The sequence below is a fragment of the Hypomesus transpacificus genome, chromosome 7 (assembly GCF_021917145.1).
Source record: "Hypomesus transpacificus isolate Combined female chromosome 7, fHypTra1, whole genome shotgun sequence".
NCBI classification, from domain to species: Eukaryota; Metazoa; Chordata; class Actinopteri; order Osmeriformes; family Osmeridae; genus Hypomesus; species Hypomesus transpacificus.
This window is the reverse complement of record NC_061066.1, coordinates 8,717,526-8,736,726: the sequence shown is the minus strand read 5'-3', so window position 1 is coordinate 8,736,726 and position 19,201 is coordinate 8,717,526. Positions and strand designations below refer to the sequence as shown.

General features: G+C 49.2%; 3 protein-coding genes across 6 annotated transcripts in view; 2 read left to right on the top strand and 1 right to left on the bottom strand.

Moving 5' to 3' along the window:
* The window catches only part of LOC124469792, a 25,063-nt gene extending 10,804 nt beyond the window's left edge, over positions 1-14,259 (top strand). Inside the window, exons 5-9 of the mRNA XM_047023288.1 lie at positions 8,486-8,623; positions 9,014-9,156; positions 11,293-11,460; positions 11,600-11,708; positions 12,245-14,259. Of these exons, the coding sequence (XP_046879244.1) occupies positions 8,486-8,623; positions 9,014-9,156; positions 11,293-11,460; positions 11,600-11,708; positions 12,245-13,615 (1,929 nt within the window). The 3' untranslated portion in view covers positions 13,616-14,259. The remainder of the gene's footprint in view (positions 1-8,485; positions 8,624-9,013; positions 9,157-11,292; positions 11,461-11,599; positions 11,709-12,244) is intronic.
* Positions 14,260-15,100: 841 nt separating this feature from the next.
* Positions 15,101-16,023, bottom strand: LOC124469287 (transmembrane protein 60-like). Its single transcript, XM_047022465.1, has one exon. It carries the CDS (start codon positions 15,951-15,953, stop codon positions 15,555-15,557), a length of 399 nt encoding a protein of 132 aa, XP_046878421.1. The 5' UTR covers positions 15,954-16,023; the 3' UTR covers positions 15,101-15,554.
* A 956-nt stretch (positions 16,024-16,979) lies between these two features.
* The window catches only part of LOC124469280 (protein PHTF2-like), a 28,267-nt gene continuing 26,045 nt past the window's right edge, over positions 16,980-19,201 (top strand). For 3 of the 4 annotated variants that reach the window (XM_047022454.1, XM_047022456.1, XM_047022450.1), the window contains exon 1: positions 16,980-17,111. The gene's annotated coding sequence lies outside the window, so the exon portion shown is untranslated. Of the gene's footprint in view, positions 17,112-17,143; positions 17,507-19,201 lie in introns of those variants that run through there. The other variant, XM_047022452.1, reaches the window with a different exon arrangement.

Here is a 19,201-nt window from a genome sequence, read left to right as displayed (position 1 = left end):
ACAGTTAGGGGGTGACTGGATGATTAGAGAGGGCTGATCTGTGATTGTCCACAGTTGATTTTACACTCAGATTTGTTTTGACAATTTTCTTCTACACAAAGTAAAGGTAATTTTTTTACAGATTGATTATATGCCACCTCTTAAGCTGTTAGTATTTACAATGTTTTCTGAAATCAGAATATCAAACAGAGTGCTAAGCGGGCTATAGTCAGTCTGGTAATGTGGATGGCCTGATTATTACCACAGGACACTGCATTGGTGAATGTTCCTTGGCTGGCTGTGTTCACAGCTCTTACACTCATTAATAGAAACTCAACCTCTGTAATATGCCTGGCCAGCTATAAGATGTCCTTCAAACAGATGCTTGTACGTGTTGGTGTGTGTGTGTGTGTGTTCGGAGGGAGGATGTGGTCTGTATAAGGAACAGCTGTTGGGCCCCTCCTTCAACACACAGGAGTGGAACTGAAGTGTCTCTACAAAGAGAGTGATTATCTACGAGCCAGGAACATGCACGCACGCACACACATTAGAGCCCGACCGATATACCGATATTAGGCATTTTCCAATCTATCGGTATCGGCATTTATAATGGGCGATAAATGAATACTTTTTGTTAGTTAGTTTATTTTTAAACTGCAGATTATTTTAGTGAGGAAATATTAACAGGAGTCAGATGGCTGAGTGGTTAGGGAATCGGGCTATTAATCAGAAGGTTGCAGGTTCGATTCCCGGCCATGTCAAATGACGTTGTGTCATCGGGCAAGGCACTTTACCCTACTTGCCTTGGGGAATGTCCCTGTACTTACTGTAAGTCGCTCTGGATAAGAACGTCTGCTAAAAATGACTAAATGTAAACTACAAATAACTAATGTTATGGAAATCAGTTTGTTTTGTTACGCGTTTCTGGATAAAAAAATAAGTACAAATTATCGGCCGATATATCGGAATATCGGATTTTTAAATCACCAAATATTTGTATCAATATCGGCCTAAAAAATCCTTTATCGGTCGGGCTTTAACACACATGCGTGCTTGCACACACACATGTGCGCGCGCACACACGCATGCACGCACACACACACACTGTCCCCTATGCTCTGTCTGTTCTGTCTTGCAGAAAAAAAACAGAACAACAGACAGAATAAAAGAAGGAAGGATAACAGTTAGTTATAATTCATCCCAGGGAGACCCTGCTGGCAGGGTTCTGGACAGGATCCAGGAGTCTGCATGTAGGGGTGCACCCCCAGTCTCTCCCTGGGCGGACTCCAGGGCCCCTTAACCTGGCCCCGTCCCCCGCTGGGAACGTGCAGCGCGAGGCTTCGTGGCGTAGGGCCCCAGCCTAGCAGAGAAGCGCTCCTGTGGAGAGATGGCAGTGTGACAGGACAGAGGTTTCTGCTGTGCTTGGTGCCCTGCAGTTTGTCCTTGAATGGACTCTTCATACCTCCAGCGTTCTGGGGGGGTGTTCTGTTTACAGCAGCTCTCTGAGCACCAGAGCCAGAAGGGGAGGGAGTCATTGACCACGCTGATCGGCTTTCTCCTTGTGGGGTAAGAGAGTTTGGGATGATGGTCTGTTGTATAGAGTCTGGGTAAGATGTTATTATGGTCTGTAGTATAGAGTCTGGGTAAGATGTTATTATGGTCTGTAGTATAGAGTCTGGGTAAGATGTTATTATGGTCTGTAGTATAGAGTCTGGGTAAGATGTTACATTTACATTTAGTCATTTAGCAGACGATGTGAGGGAGTCGGGCTAGTAATCAGAAGGTTGCCCGATCGATTCCCCGCCGTGACACATAATGTTGTGTCCTTGGGCAAGACACTTCACCCTACTTGCCTCGGGGGGAATGTCCCTGTACTTACTGTAAGTCGCTCTGGATAAGAGCGTCTGCTAAAATGACTATATGTAAATGTAAATGTAAGAGGTTATAGTATAGCACCAGTATAGCCAGTATCTGTAGTATAGCACCAGACAGCTTGTGTCAGGAGAGGGTCAGTGTTGCTGGCAGTGTGTCAGTGGGGTCAGTGACTGTGTGTGTGTGTCAGAGTGTGTGAGTGTATAGTTCTGGAGCTGCTGCCTGCTGTAGCGTCTCACTGGATTATTCTTCTCAGCCTCACGCTGTTTCCCTTCTCTCTTTCTCCCGCTCTTTTCTGCACGCCGCTGACACATACTTCCTCTTCGCTCTACTCTCTCTCTTTCTCTCATTCTCCTTTCTTTTGCTCTCTCTCTCTCTCTCTCTCTCTCTCTCTCTCTCTCTCTCTCTCTCTCTCTCTCTCTCTCTCTCTCTCTCTCTCTCTCTCTCTCTCTCTCGCTCACTCACACATTCACCCGAGTTTCCTAGCAACGCACTTTTTTTCCCTGAAAATGGAGCGTTATGAAAAAGGGGGTGGATGTGGGAATACTGGTGGTGTAGAACAGGAGGCACTGCAGAGGAAGCTGCTCTAACTGCCCCTCTCTCTCGCTCTCCCTCTCTCTCTGTCTGTCTGTCTGTCTGTCTGTCTGTATGTCTCTCTCTCTGTCTCTAACCACTCTATCTATCCCTCCCTCCTTCACCAGTCTCTGTCTCCCTCACTCCTTCCCTTCATCCCTCCCTCCTGCTGAATTTTAACTGGTTCAACGTTTTGTAATTTCTTCCACTTGACCTTTGGGGTAATTTTCAGTTTTTGTTGTAAAGGCTCTCTCACTCTCTCTCTCTCTCTCTCCCTCTCTCTCTCTCACCCTCTCTCTCTCTCTCTTACATGCAGCTAAAGTGACAGTATCAGAGGGTAAACAGCCTCAAGGCTGTGGCCGAGCTGTGCCAGTGGAATCACCATTATGTTGTGACTTTATCAGACAGAACTGCCATGTTACATGCAGCTTTCTAGTTAGTGTTGCATAACAAGCACGCTACACAACCCCCCAACAGGCTCAAACAGACCTGATCTAGCTCTCTGATACTTATTGTACAGAACATTCATTTGTGGTAGACACTGAACCCTTGATCTCGGAAAGCACCAGAGATGGGTGACCTAGAACAATCTACAAAATTACATGTATTTCTGTTTGTGTTAAACAAAGTAGGCCCACCTCCATTGACACAAATGGCAAGCTTCCAACTCCTTCGTGTTATGCTTTTTGTTATTTTTACAGTAGCCCAAGCTAACAAGGCTTCGTGTGGAAGGAAAACATCTCCTGAACCAAGACAACCATAAAACTGGGGAATCATTTTCTTTCTTGGTAAATAAATAAAACCAGTTTTGAAAGTCCTGGTACACCTAGACAGAAGAGAGATTGCCAAGTAGTTAAGAAAACAAGGACACGAGCACAGGGAATAGGACCTGTGTTGGGCTATTGATTTAGTCTCAGGCAGAAAAACCTTTGCCTATTAACCAGCTATATCTCCAAGGACAACCGTTTGAAATTTCAGCTGTAGCATTAAGCGGAGGGCGATGTGGTATTCCATCACAGAACAACTTGGCTTGAATAACACCCACAACTCAGCAACATGTCATTAACCACAAACCAGCAGCCCACACCTCTCAGCACACACAGGTGGTCTAGGCCCGGAAATATTGACGTTCCTTTACCGGTGGCTTGTGTCACGTCTTAGGTCTCACTATCACATCTGGTCTCACTGGTTCTTTACTTCCACCTCACTCTGAATGATTAACCACCAGTCCACTTACATGGTTTTTGCACACGTGCATGTATGCATGCATGTTACATTTACATTTAGTCATTTAGCAGACAGGGACATTCCCCCCCGCCCCCCCCGAGGCAAGTAGGGTGAAGTGCCTTGCCCAAGGACACAGCGTAATTTTGCTCGGCCGGGAATCAAACTGACGACCTTCAGATTACTAACCCGATTCTCTAACCACTCAGCCAGCTGACACCCTTGACATAGCGGCGTTTGGTGGCTGCTGGTTGGTGAAAGACGGCATGGAGTGTGTCGGGGGGAACTGTGAGCGGCTAGTGAACCCAGGATGAGGTGACAGTTCAGTATTTCTCTGCACAGCTGCACTCACAGGTTGGAGGAATTCACCTCTTAGAGAGAGAGAGAGAGAGAGAGAGAGAGAGAGAGAGAGAGAGAGAGAGAGGGGGGGAGGGAGGGAGGGAGGGAGGGAGGGAGAGAGGGAGAGAGAGAGAGAGAGAGAGAGAGAGAGAGAGAGAGAGAGAGAGAGGAGGGAGAGGAGGAAGGAGAGGAGGAGGGAGAGAGAGAGAGAGGGGAGAGAGAGAGAGAGGGAGGGAGAGAGGGAGAGAGGGAGGGAGGTGGTGGAGCCGCCACAAGTCGGAAGGTAAAGAGCTGAAAGGAGTCGAGAGTGCAGCTGCTAACATCTGTGTGTGGGATCTGGGTTCTAGAACGTTTGGATGTTCTAGAAGGGCTGAATGCCTGCATCAGCTAGCTGAAACTGCCACTTTACAGCTGTTTGCAGAGCACTCTGAGGCACTTGAAGTCATTTGATATTTTTTCATGTGCAGAGCATTCCACTACACCTTCAGTTGAGAATAGTTTGTGAGTGAGGAGGAGAGAGAGAGGGGGGGGGGGGGTTAGGGAAACGGGGGGGAATGAAGGAGGCAGAAAGACAAATGGAGAGGGGACCAAGCTGTGTGTGATAGCTGTGTTGCTGTTGCTGCTCTGGTCAGGGCCTGGTTTGGTTTGGTCTGGACACTAGGGCTCTGTGTTCAGCACAGCTAGTGGCAACAGCCCAAACTGTGTACACACACACACACATACACACTCTCTCACTGTCTGACTGGACAGCTGCAGAAGTCCAGCTTGAATAAGAGCAGGCAAGAGTCCCCCTCTCCTTCAACACTTGTTTATTTCTCTCTCTCTCTCTCTTTCACACACACACACTCAGTCAGGCCTACATTATGCAATCCTGTCACAGAGGAGACAGAACCCATCATATCTCTCTTTCTATGACACATCCTCTACTTCCGTTTCTCCTTCGCTCCCAGTAAGGGCGCCTGTGGCTTTTACTGCAGAACAGGGAGATTCCTCTGTTTCTACACACACACACACACACACACACTCCATTTTCCAGCCAGCTTGAGAAGTGGGAGAGTGAACTCAAGGACCGATGTTGCTGCTAGATTTCTCTCTCTCCCTCTTCTCTCTCTTTTTGTAGCTAGCGTTAGCCTCTTCCGCCTTGTGCCACATTGTGGGATGTCGGTTTGCCCTTTTCCTCTCCTCCGCTCCCCCCATCTTTCCTCCTCCTCTCTTCCTGGGTTCCTGGCTGGCCAGGAGAGAGTATGGGAGGGAGAGAGAGGGAGAGAGGGACTATGGGAGTGCAGAAGGGAGAGAGGAAGGGAGTATGGGAGGGAGAGACAGAGGGAGATAGGAAAGGGAGGGAGGGAGGGAGAGACAACGGGAGAGAGGAAGGGAGGGAGGGAGTATGGGAGGGAGAGACAGAGGGAGAGAGGAAAGGGAGAGAGGAAGGGAGGGAGGGAGAGACAGAGGGAGAGAGGAAAGGGAGAGAGGAAGGGAGGGAGGGAGAGACAGAGGGAGAGAGGAAAGGGAGAGAGGAAGGGAGGGAGGGAGAGACAGAGGGAGAGAGGAAAGGGAGAGAGGAAGGGAGGGGGGGAGAGACAGAGGGAGAGAGGAAAGGGAAGGAGAGACAGAGGGAGAGAGGAAGTGAGAGAAGGAGGGAGAGAGAGGGAGCGAGTATGGGAGGGAGAGAGGCCAAGTGGGAAAGACTTGAGGACCAACTCACTTGAACTTTTGCTCTGCCAGATCAACTCCCTGTCCCGGTAAACACACACAGATGGATTCAAATCGAAGCACGTACTGGTGGCTTAGTTGGGATTTTGGAAGACTGACATACCCTCCAATCATGCTTGTAAAACTGAAGGTTTATTTTTTTCCTGACATTTTTATTTCCTCATTTAAACAGAAAATCTCAGAACATCCACAAAGAGAAAAAGCCAAAAGTGGAACACATCTCTTCCATTTGGCAGTGCCTCCCTTTTTCTCTCCCCTTCTTTCTCTTCGTTTTTGCATCTCTTCCTCCCCCTGTCTCTCTGGGATGAGGCGTGAGGAAGGTTTGTAGTGTAGTATGAGCCATCCAGGGGAGTCTGGAAGGTGTGTAGTATAGTATGAGCCATCCAGGGGAGTCTGGAAGATGTGTAGTATAGTATGAGCCATCCAGGGGAGTCTGGAAGGTGTGTAGTATAGTATAAGCCATCCAGGGGAGTCTGGAAGGTGTGTAGTATAGTATGAGCCATCCAGGGGAGTCTGGAAGGTGTGTAGTATAGTATGAGCCATCCAGGGGAGTCTGGAAGGTGTATAGTATAGTATGAGCCATCCAGGGGAGTCTGGAAGGTGTGTAGTATAGTATGAGCCATCCAGGGGAGTCTGGAAGGTCCTTAGTCCTCCGTTGTGTTACACAAAACACCTTGATGCTGTCACCACGCTGGCTATACACAAGCACACACACAAAAGGGAAGCCCACACACACACACACACACACACACACACACACACACACACACACACACACACACACACACTGACTGTAAGGATAGTGAGGGTGATATTAATCTCTCTGAGAGGAGCCCGGCTGTGGGAGGGAAAGGGGGAAGGGGGAAGGTAGAGGTGAGAGATATGGATAGATGGAGAGGGGGAAGGTAGAACGAGGAAGGAGAGCTAGATGGATAGATGGAGAGGGGGGGGGGAGAGGGTCGGGAGAGAGAAAGAGAGAGAGAGAGAGAGAGAGAGAGAGAGAGAGAGAGAGAGGGAGATTGTGGTAGCTAGAGGGTATTCCCTTATGGCCAGCAAGCAGGTCTGCATCTCCGACCTTGACAAGCCAGGTGCTGTTAAACATGTCCTACTGGTTTAGCAGGCTCTTTAAATACTCACACAAACAAACACACACCTTCTCTCCTAGTGTTTCCCTCTCTCTATCTCTCTCTCTCTCCCATCTGTTTATCTCTCTTTATTTCTCGACCTCCTTTTGAGCTATGGGAGTTTCTGCACCAGGCTTTCACCAGCCAGTCACAGGTGATAACATTCTCACACTCCTGCTTCTGATTAGCGAGCATTCTGCAAACCCTGACCTCCTGTCTACCGCTCTACTACTGTGTGTGTGTGTGTGTGTGCTTGTATGTCTGTCTTCTCCTCTATATATATGTGCGTGTGTGTGTGTGCCGGTCGTCCGTGTGTGTTCCTTCACGGGAGGAGTTGTTCCGGTCCAGCGGTAAATCTCAGATATGGGCCTCTGGAGCATGAAATTCGATAAACTTTACAATGCGTGAAAGCCGACACGCCCAGCCAACATGTCTCTGAGTCTCTCACCCTCTCCTGCCCATCCGCCACGGAAACAGCCCCAGCAGCACCATGACAGCACAGAGCTCACCCCCGTAATGGATTCACCCTCAGAGACACAGTGCGGGGAGTGCAATAGCGCGAGTGCTTACAGCGGTACAGTATACGTCGAGGCGCTGTGCCGCGCCTCCTGGAGAGCTGTGAGTGTCACATGGCGTGTCATAATACGGTACACCATGTCCTGCTGCTCAACACCGCGTTATGTAAGCAGGGCCGGGGAAAAGGCAGACTGGGGCGCCGCACACAGTGACGCATCTTGTAATGGTGTTAACATAAGGAGCAACAAGGGAGGTATGAGCATCTGGTGGAGGGGGTTGGGGGGGCTTACAGGCTGAAGTAGTGTTGGGAAGGGAGGGAGGGAGAGAGAGAGAGAGGGTGGAGGAGAGAATGAGATGGAGGAGGGGAGGAGGGGGGGTGGTTGATACATCCTGCTGAAGTGTCGTCTTAGAGAGGTAGGTGGGGGTGGGTGGAGGAGGTGGGTGGGGGGGGGGGGGTTAGGGGACAGAGAATAAGAGGGAGTCTCTTACTGGAGACCTGTGAAGAGCCCAGGGTGTCTGCTCAGTGCCAGTCCTCAGACACCTCCGCAAGGGCTGCCACTTGTGTGTGTGTGTGTGTGTGTGTTTGGTCTGCACCTGTGAGTGAGCTCATTACTGTCAAAGTAAGTGTGTGTGTGTGTGTGCTAACAGACCACTGCCCAGCATGAGGTAACATGAGGCCATGGTCACTACAGGTGTGTGTGTGCTTAATTAGCCTAAATTTGTTGATCATTACCAGGAAATGGGGAATGTATACTAATCAGCTGGCTCTGTGTTCTGTTGTCATGGCAGCTCACTTCTGTACCAAACAGAAACGGAAATGTGCCTTTTCTACACTTCTTCATGATCTCCATGCTGTCTGACAGCCTGGAGCTGGATAAACCACCTGGGCTTGTGTAGACCTGAATGGTCTTGTGGCCAGATACATAGGAAAACTAGATGCTATCACACAGTCTCGGCTTGCATACGAAAAACATTTGAATAACTGCAGCTGCAAACAAAGCAGTACTGTCTCTCCACCAGGCAGCTGTTCTGGGTCCCATTCCTGAAGCTGGATCTGAATGCTGTGACGCCTGCTGTTCCGTGTGAGCCCTGCATGGTTCAGTTAAGGTGCTGACATGTCCCTGTGTGTTCTGTGTGGTTCCTAGGTGAAGAGAACCTACTCCCACGGGACGTACCGAGCGGGGGCCATGCGGCAGATCAGTCTGGTGGGCGCTGTGGACGAGGAAGTGGGGGATTACTTCCCAGAGTTCCTCAGCATGCTGGAGGACTCGCCCTTCCTGGAGGTGAGAGGTCACAATGGTGTTAGGACTACAATGGAACACAAGTGATGTTAGGACTACAATGGAACACAAGTGATGTTAGGACTACAATGGAACACAAGTGATGTTAGGACTACAATGGAACACAAGTGATGTTAGGACTACAATGGAACACAAGTGATGTTAGGGCTACAATGGAACACAAGTGATGTTAGGCTACATCGTTTGATTTAACCTTTTATTGAACAAGGCAGAAGGTTGCAGCTGTACTGTCCTAAAGCCAAGATCTGGACTCACCAGATCAACAGCAGAGGGCAGCTCTGATTCTGCACGAGTGCAGGGGAGAATAGACCGTGTTTCTCTGCAGTTCCCAGCCAGCAGAGAGCTAAACGTGTCTGTTCTTTCACCCCTCAGCGGACATTGCCATGGGGAACGTTCTCCAGCCTGCGGCTGAAGAACCCGACGGAGAGTGACGACGGGCCGATCATGTGGGTGCGGCCTGGGGAGCAGATGATCCCTGTGGCTGACATGCCAAAGTCCCCCTTCAAAAGGAAAAGGTGGGCTTTCACACTCACACACACACTCTCCCTCCCTCTCTCTCTCTCTCTCTGTCTCTCTCTCTCTCTCTCTCTCTCTCTCTCTCTCTCTCTCTCTCTCTCTCTCTCTCTCTCTCTCTCTCTCTCTCTCTCTCTCTCTCTCTCTCTCTCTCTCTCTCTCTCTCTCTCTCTCTCTCTCTCTCTCTCTGTCTCTCTCTCTCTCTCTCACTCGCACACACCTAAGCACTGAGGGATTTGGGGGCTCAGAGGGGATTCTGGCTCCGTAGTGCATGTGTTTATATTGGCTGCAGGTTAAGTTTTTGTTCTGCTTAAACACAGAGTCTGTTTTTACACCAGTGCAGAACGTTCCCTGGTTCTGGCTAGATATCCAGCCCTGTTCTCCTTAAAGAGCGTGTCATGGCCTCGCCACACACACAACCAGAAATGACCCATTGTTTTGTTTGTTTTTGTTTGTGTGTGTGTGTGCGCGTCTGCCTCGTCTGTGCGACCCAGGATTAGACAATTAGCACATCTCTGTTTCTGACTATGTCATTGTCTCCTCTGCGACAGAGCAGCAGATGAATCCTGCTGCATGTGTGTGTGTGTCCCTGCCTCCTGCTTGACTCTCTGTGATCGCTGTCATGTTGTTCTTAACACTCTGATGAGAGAGAGAGCCATCAGACCTACACACACACTATCCACCAAGTTCCTCTACTCCTGGGGCACACACACACATTTGTAGATCCTGTTTGATCATGTCTCATCTGTGCCTTTGTTCTGTAATGCAGACAGGGATGTGTCCGTTTTAATGACAGTAATATGATATATCTGTTTTGACATGAAAGTAGGAGAGAGGGGGTGCTGGACAGCTTAATGGGAAGGAATGGTTTCACCACTGTTTGTTGACTTCTGGCTGTTTGTATGTTTTTGACTGTTTGACTGTTTATTTTGCGTCTGTTTATTGTCTGTCTGTTTTATTTATGTCTGCTGATCTGTCTGTTACATTTCTGTTTGTCTGTCTGCTTGTCTGTCTGCTTGTCTGTCTGCTTGTCTGTCTGTCTGTCTGTCTGTCTGTCTACTTGTCTGTCTGCTTGTCTGTCTGTCTGCTTGTCTGTCTGTCTGTCTGCTTGTCTGCTTGTCTGCTTGTCTGCTTGTCTGTCTGTTGGTCAGTTAGCGGTGTGGTTGCCGGCTGTCAGAAACACTTGTGTGAGGCCTGGAGACAAGAGCTCTCTGTCTGTTCCTGGAGAGGAGGAGAGAGGGGACCCAGAGGGACTCTCCCCCCCTTCTCCTCCTCTCTGCTTTCCTTCCTACAACTCTCTTCACAGCATGTTAACCATATGGTGTGTGTGTGTGTGGGGGCGGGGGACGACAGTCTCTGGTGCTGCTGTATGAGCAGGAAACGCACATGGTCTATAGATCATGTGCAGGGGGACCTAAAGGGGGAGGAGAGGGAGGGGGTAGGGGAGGAACAAGAAAGATGGAGATCTTGACTAGACCTGTGCTCTCTGGTAGCAGCAGGCACATGTCGTTTTTCTACATCTAGTTCTCTCCCTCCTCCCCTCTCTCCCTCCTCCCCTCCCTTCTTCCCTCTCCCCCTCCCTCTCTCCTCCCCTCTTTCCCCCCTCCCTCCCTCTCTCCTCCCCTCTTCCCCTCCCTCTCTCCTTCCCTCCCTCCCTCCTCCCCTCCCCCCCCCCCTCCCTCCCTCCTTCTTCCCCTCCTTCCCTCCCTCCCTCTCTGGAGTGCTGTGGTTGTCTTTCTGTTGGGCCAAGCTTTGCATTCATTACTTTATCACGGCAGGCAGACTCCTCCAGTCTACTACTGCATACTAAACAGCACCGCTCCCCTTGTCCCCCTCCTCCTCTCTCTTTACCTCTCTCCCTCGTCACTGCTCTCTTCCCCCTCTTCTCTTTTTCTATCTTGTCCCTTCTCTCTCTCTCTCCCCTACCAATCTTCCTCCTCCTCTCCCTTCCTCTTATCCTTTCTTCTCCTCCACCCTCCCTGTTTTGCCTTGAGATGTGTTTCTGACAGTGAGTGCTGTTTGGAGTTTAATGTATGCTAACCCCCCACCCAGGAGTCCAGGACTAGATAGCGGAGTTAATCAATAGTTAGTTATCTTCTGTTGATAGTCGTGCCTGCCTGCCTACCTTCCTCCTCCAGGTCAACCAATGAGATCAAGAACCTGCAGTACCTGCCGCGGGCTAGCGAACCTCGGGAGATGCTGTTTGAGGACCGCACGCGGGCGCACGCCGACCACATCGGCCAGGGCTTCGAGAGGCAGACTACGGCCGCCGTGGGGGTGCTGAAGGCTGTGCGCTGTGGAGAGGGGTGCGTTACACTACACACACACACTCACACACTCACTCACTCACACACATTCATACTCACATACAGATGGCCCACTATGCACGGTCAGTGTGTCTGATGCTGATCTGGGCTGTTTTGGGGTGTGTTTGTGTTTGTGTAGGCCTGAGCCTCCTCGTGTGACCAAAGACGTGATCTGCTTCCACGCTGGAGACTTCCCTGATGTGGTCCAGAGGCTGCAGCTGGACCTGTATGAACCACCTCTCTCTCAGGTAACACACACACACACACACATCTCTCTCTCAGGTAACACACACACACACCACCACTCTCTCTCAGGTAACACACACACACCTCTCTCTCAGGTAACACACACACACACACACCTCTCTCAGGTAACACACACACACATACACACCACTGTCTAGGTAACACACACACCTCACTCTCAGGTAACACACACACCTCACTCTCAGGTAACACACACACCTCACTCTCAGGTAACACACACACCTCACTCTCAGGTAACACACACACCTCACTCTCAGGTAACACACACACCTCACTCTCAGGTAACACACACACACTTGTCATGGCACTATGCCACGTTGTTACACTCCCAACAAAAAGATACTGTAGATCACACAGCAGACATCAGGCATCAGTCCTGGATGGTCCTATGTTTCCAGCTAACTGATCCTCCTCAGACCACCACTGCCATCTGCTGGACCAGCCAGGTACTGCACCACAGTGTGTATCCCCCCCTCACGCAGGTTGTGTGTGTGTGTGTGTGGTCTCTGTCCACCAGTGTGTGCAGTGGGTGGACGATGCCAAGCTGAACCAGCTGAGACGGGAAGGGATCCGCTACGCCCGGATCCATCTCCATGACAACGACATCTACTACATCCCCCGGGGGGTGGTGCACCAGTTCAAGACCGTCTCCGCCGTCTGCAGCCTGGCCTGGCACATCCGCCTCCGGCAGTACCACCAGGGCCCCTGCTCCCCTCCGGAGGAGAGGAGCGAGCCGGGGGAGGAGAGGGAGGAGGTGGGGGTGGAGGTGGTGGCGAGGGTGGAGGAGGAGAAGATGGAGAAGGAGAAACGGAGGGTGAAGGAGGAGGAGGAGGAGAGGAAGGTCTGCGAGGGAGCTGAGAAGCAACGGGTGAAGGAGGAGAGGAGAGAAGAGAGGAAGGCGGAGGAGGAGAGGAGGAAAAAGGAGGAGCGGAGGGTGGAGAGGAGTCATTCGGTACTGTTGAAGCAGCAGAAGACCGAGGGTGGTGCTGTGTGTCCTCCCCCCTCCACCTCCTCCACCACAGACTCCAGACCCAAGCCCCCCAGGGACAGAGACAGGGGGGGCCCTCCTCCAGAGGGCAGAGTGGACCTTGTGGACACCCCCTCACTGGAGACGCCGCCCCTGGCCACACCCCTAGCCCCGTCACAAGACTGCAGGCCCAAAGGACATCATCAGCATCATCATCACAGACACCAACACCATCATCCTCGCTCAAAATATCAAAGCACTTCTTCCAGTTTAACCACAGCTTCCAACCCCTCCTCCTCTCTTTCCTTGAGTCCCTCTCCCTCTGACCAAACGATTGTCCCCCCTCCCCATCCCCTCCCCCCCAGTATCTCTCCCTCAACAAACGCCAGCTCCCCCCTGTTGACAATGCCCCCCTCCCTGATACCTCCCAGACCAGCAGCGTCCAGCCATGTTGAGGCTCCCCTCCCTGCTTCGCAGCCTCAGAGCCCCTGGTTGGACCAGCCCAGGGACAAACACTGGCTCCTCCCCCAGCCCCCTGTGGTCCCCCCTGGACACACAGACACCTCCCCCTTCCCCCACCCCCATCAACATCACCCCTCCAACTATCTACAACCTCACTCCCAACCTTTCCCTTCCACTCTACAGCATCCGCCGTACTCTCCTGGCTCTCAACCTCACCCCTCTCACGTCCCCCCCCTCGCTTATCCATCATATCCCGCCTACACCCACCACCTCCTTCCAACACACCCCTCCCATCCTCCACGCATCCCTCAACCTCCACCTTCTCCTGCCCCCTTCCTCCCTCCCTCCTCGTCACACCTCCTCTCTCCATCCTTGTCACACCTACCCATCCAAGCTCAACCGTCTCCACGACCTCTCAATCCACAACTGCATGAACAGAGAAAAGATGTTTTATACTGATTTGTACAGAACTGTTTTACGGCTCATTGGTTCAGTTTCTCTTGGGATTATGTTTTAATATGATAGGATGAATAAAAGAGCTAGAAGGAAGTGTATGTAAATGTGAGTGAATGAGTGAATGTGAGTGAGTGAATGTGAGAGAGTTTGAAGAGAGATACTTTTAAAAAGAACCAGAGAGAGAGAACCTGTTAGCAGTATGTTTGAGTTGGTACAGTAATGATGTAAGGAAGGCTCCACTGTAGCCCCCCTATCCTCCTGGGACTAAACACAGCAGATGTAGCTTGTAACATTCCTCAGTGCCTGTCCGTTACTGTGAACTACCCAAGGCACTTAACGCCAGGGACACTGGCCTTCTGACTACAGCTCTCAAACACACAAACAGGTTCTTGAATAATATATTTTTCCGTTTTTAGGTCAACATTGATGTTATCAGAGCTGACATGAACATATATATTTTTTTGTAAAATTACAGAATTGTTTAAGATATATATACTTTTTTTTCATAGAGCTTATTTATATCCGTTTTGGTTTGTAGTTTTTTCTTTTAGCTGTCAGCACTGTTGTGTAATTAAAGGTTTTGTAAGGAAACTTGTAGTGTGATTTCTACCTAAATATGAACCTGGCTAATAAAAAGGTTCAACATCCTGAATGCCTCATGTTTTTTGTTGCTTGATCGCTGAAGGTACAGTCTTGGGTTAGACTCAGGGGCGGTTCTACAAGGGGGTCTACAGGGGCCAGTGCCCCTGTAAAAATGTCCCTGGCCCCCCCTGTGGCCCCCGCGAGCTGAATGAATAATGTTTTTTGTTTTATTTTTTTTAACACGTTTTTCTTTTAGTAGTCATCATGAAACGAGGATGGGACATTGCAGCCTTTTTTTGCCCCAGTAAATAAAGAAGTGAGAAAAACACCAAGGTATTGAGAAAGCTGAGGAGCTGGAAGAGGGAAAAATATCATTTGTTTCTGTTTTTTTTATGTGACCTCTGATTAAACACTGGCCCCACCTTGGCCCCCCCAGTAAAATTTGTCTAGAACCGCCACTGGTTAGACTGCAGACACGGTTCAATGTTTAGTGTTAGTAATCTGGGTTGATTTGGTCTCACACATCTGACAGCTTTTTAGGGATCTGACGGCAGGCTGTGCGTTCCTGTGGTCCTCACAGGGTCGGCCCAAGTCTTTATGGGGCCCTAAGCAGATTTGAGGGCCTCTCTGAGTTGCTTTAAAAATACATAAATTAATTTAATGAATTAAAATTATTAATTTAATGTACTCTTGGGGGCCCTCTGGTGGCCACGGGGGCCCTAAGCAGCCGCCTAGTTTGCTTATGCCTTGGGCCGGCCTTGCGGTCCTCATGCACGTCGCCCACTCCCCATCCTGCACCGATGAGTTTAGAAGTCCTGCTGTGTGAGATGAGAGCTGCTGCAAGTGTGTCGACTGCTTTGATGTCACACAGGAAGTAAACATGAAATCCCAGATGTCTATTCTCAATGACTTTATTCCTTAACAACGCATAAAACAATAACAATCATTTGACACACACGTGACAATATAAATAACAAATGTACTCTTGACAAAATGGTCCAAACACACCTTCTTGAAGATATCTAAGAAGAATGGATACGACTCCTTCTCTCTGGTGCCACATAGCTGTGTCATTCTGCAGCTGTGCGTTACTAGCACATGCAGACAGAAGAGAGATGTATGGCAAAGAGCAAAGAGTTCTCTCCTTTCGTCAGGGACTTGGCTTGGGCTTTTGACTGTGTTTTTACGACAGTCTGGATTAAGCAGATTTTCCAAGCAAATCAGCATCCAACCTTAAGCCCTCCTTTAAGTCTCACCCACAGATCCGGCCTCAACCTCTCCTCCTAGTACCGGCCCTTGCCCCAGCTCTGGCCTCGGCCCTGGCCGTAGCCCAGCCCCTGGCCTCACCATCGTTCTGGGCTCAGTCTCTACTGTCAGGGAATATGTTGCTACCCAGTTCTATCATGGCTCCCAGCAGCATGCTCCAGAGAGGGATGCAAACCAGGGTGATCTTGACCTCCGTCAGCTTTTCCAGCCGGGCGCAAAGCGTCAAGCAGAAGCCCAGTTTCAGCAGCATGGCTGCCAGATACCACACCTTCTTTTTTAGGCCCGGCGAACCATTTCGCGGGTCGTATCCTGGTTTACACCGGCCCACCATCTTCACCGCGAGCATAAGGATAAGGATACCGTCGAAGATCCATGCAGGTAGAAAAATAAGGAACCAGTTCCAGTGGACTTTGCCATCTAGCTTCAGCACTAGCATGATGAGGAAGACAAGGATGAATAACCAGGTCAGAAGAACTCTCTGAGCCAGCGACATCTCTCAGCTACGGACGGTGTCCCCACATAAACATAGGATGGAGGAGTCTGTTCTGGTTTCAGACACCGCTGGTCCTGAGGAGAGATGGATGAGTGAGTAGAGTCCGGTGGAAAATACATGCATGCAAGCTTGCAACTTTGCCAGACGACAGTCTGTCTGGATTCTACTGAGGCTAGCTAGGAGCAACCGTTAACCTTATGAATACTATGGCTGTTGCTGACTGGATAGCATGCTGTATTTAATCGCAGTCGTGTACTGAGAGTAAAACGCCTCATCCAACATAATTTGCATTGTAAACATAATAAACATAGCCAGCTAGCCAGCCACACACCGCTGGCGTTAGCCACAGATTTGCCAGAAGCATGACCCAGCAGCCAAACCACATCCAGCTGCAAAGCAATAACAGGCTAGACAATAGCGTTTTCTAACAAATAAGCCTACCTCGTACCGACGTATCGTACAAACAACTCTGTCTGTGCAACTATATCTGATATATGAAGGGAATATTGGGATACAATATATTTAATTAGTAGGTAACGGACATTAGGATCGTAATGTCCCAGATCATACAAAATCTAGAAACCCACACTGACGCCCAGTGGAAATCTCTATTGGCCAGAGATGTCAACTTCTAGAGATCATTGGCTACATGTCGTGTCAGTCATATGTTTTGTTTAACCGTAAAACCCCTAATACGGTGACAAATTGACGCTGTCATAATTAATTTTGGCCAGAAGGGGGCAGTCCCTTGTAGAATTATGCCGTGCTAAATAAATGTAATTGGTTAATGATTTGATGTTAGTTTCATAAAACAAACCCTTTGCACCTTTGAGGAATTAACTAAATAGTAGCACAATACATTCTGCTGTACTAAGCTTTTTTTGCAGGAATGCAGTCGTGTAGTGCTACATTAGCTGGAAGACAAAACAGGAGACGGTAATATCAAATTGTTTTGCCCCTATATACAGTTCATTTCGGTTTTGGACACGACCAACAGTAATCGCGGTCGAGGTTGAGCGAAAAAAAAAAAAAAAATCCCTAACTAGTGGAAGCATCTCTCTGACACAATGAACTGGGCTTGCAAGTTACATTAAGTGTAAACTGTTCGGACCATGTCCAAGTATCCATCCTCTTGAAAACGCTACAATACAGAGTCAGGTAAGACATAGAAAGTGGTTATTTGAGACAATGTAGGGGTGTATTTAGACTCATTCGGCTTCTGTGTTAGCGGGACCACTAGCTAGCTATCCACAGGGGGCTCGCTGGTAAACCAGCTAGATAGAGCTATACTATAGGTTTCCATTCGTATAGCATTGGCTAGCTAGCTAGCTTGCGGACAAAAGCATTGTTTGAAAACAAGTCCATGGCAGGATTGAGGTAGAGTGTTATAAATCTGTCGCCCTACTACAGTAACGTTAATTGTATCTGGATAGAATGCTGAAACATCAGTTGCATCCAACCATTACGTTAAAAAGACTGCTAGACAAGTTTTTAAATTATTCATCGCAAATGGTTGATTGACCAAAAATAATGGAAACGGATGATTTTCTTTGGTAAGTCATGATGAACTACTAGGTTAATTAAGCCAGAGCTAGCTATGCTAGCTCGCTACGGTAGCTTGTGCCGTTACACTGTATTTTTGCTCAGTTTACACGACTTGGCTGTGTTTTAAAATATATTTAAACAAACTATCTAGCCTCAATTTAAATCTCAAAAGCAGAGAACCTACACCAAAGTCATAGATTAAATGTACTACTGTAGGTTTTTGTATATATTTTATACTCGCGTAGCAATGCGGCGTCACCCGCTATTTGGTGACGATGTTAGCTATCATATCACGAACGTGTGTGTGTGCATGTTCGTGACCGACTGACTGCTTGTCTGACTCTCAGTTCTGTCTTGCCCAGTTGTACATTGTCGCATTTTGCTACCCGACTGACCCACTGACTGACTGGAACCATAGCCTAATGATCTGTGAATGTATCACTTATCAGCCAATTGGTTACTGTGTTTAAAAATATATATATATATATTTACAGCAGCCACTGTCTGGTTCGATCATTTCATTTGACTGTATTTAACTGTGGAACAGCCTACAATTGACTTGTCATAGTGGTGGTTTATTCAATTGAAGGGCTGAGCGTATAGTTCTTAGTCATTGGCAACATAGTGACACACATCATGTCTGTAGACTGCACGCCATGGTCAGTTTATGGGTAAAACAAAAAACGCGTGTATGTCTGTTTCACTCGCCGCCACATCTGGTTAACAGTTTAAATTGTAGCCTCTTTTTTTCTATCTCTGTCTGGGCTCTCCTCTAAAACCTTAAACCAGCCTGGTTCAAAGTAAGAATGTGTATCATGCTCAACAGAGCAGGCTCACGTGGAGGACAACCAAGCCCAAATTTCTTCTAGAAATGCTCTCCTCACTTAGACGCATGAGTAGGAATAATGACTGCTTTGTGGATTACACTGACTGGCCTGCTCCGAGCTATAAACAGAAGATTGTATTTGATCCTAGTCACTTCCTCTATGAACTGACATGCCAAGCCCTTACAGTTATAGGCCACTCACTCACATTTTCCAGAATTGTGTGTGTGTCTGCACATAATGCAGTTCATATCCTCATCGGTCTTTGTCATGTTTAATAACAAGGTTAGGATCTTTTTGATGTTCGTTCTTCAAGGTCACACTGGATCAGTGAGTTATTTCCAACCTGTTCTTGGCTAACTGCTGCTTTCCCTTTTAAAGCAGCAAAGCTCCAGTTGGACATGTGGAGGGATAGACAGGCAGGCTATATCAGGGCCGTCCTCTCTGCTGCTGGGTCTTGCATAACCTGGAGCACACAGGGAGATGGGCTATTTGCTGCCTTTAAGCTGAGGAGCCTTACAGGCTCCTGCCTCTGATCCTACCTTGGAGAGGGCTGCCTCCTGGAGAGGGCTGCCTCTTGGAGAGGGCTGCCTCTTGGAGAGGGCTGCCTCTTGGAGAGGGCTGCCTCTTGGAGAGGGCTGCCTCTTGGAGAGGGCTGCCTCTTGGAGAGGGCTGCCTCTTGGAGAGGGCTGCCTCCTGGGTAGGGGTGCCTCCTGGGGAGGGCTGCCTCTTGGAGAGGGCTGCTTCCTGGGGAGGGCTTCCTCTTGGAGAGGGCTGCCTCCTACCTCCTGGAGAGGGCTGCCTCTTGGAGAGGGCTGCCTCCTCCAAAAGCCAGCAGAGCCAAGAGGCTCTCAGCTCTTCTCCTACTCCTCATTCCCC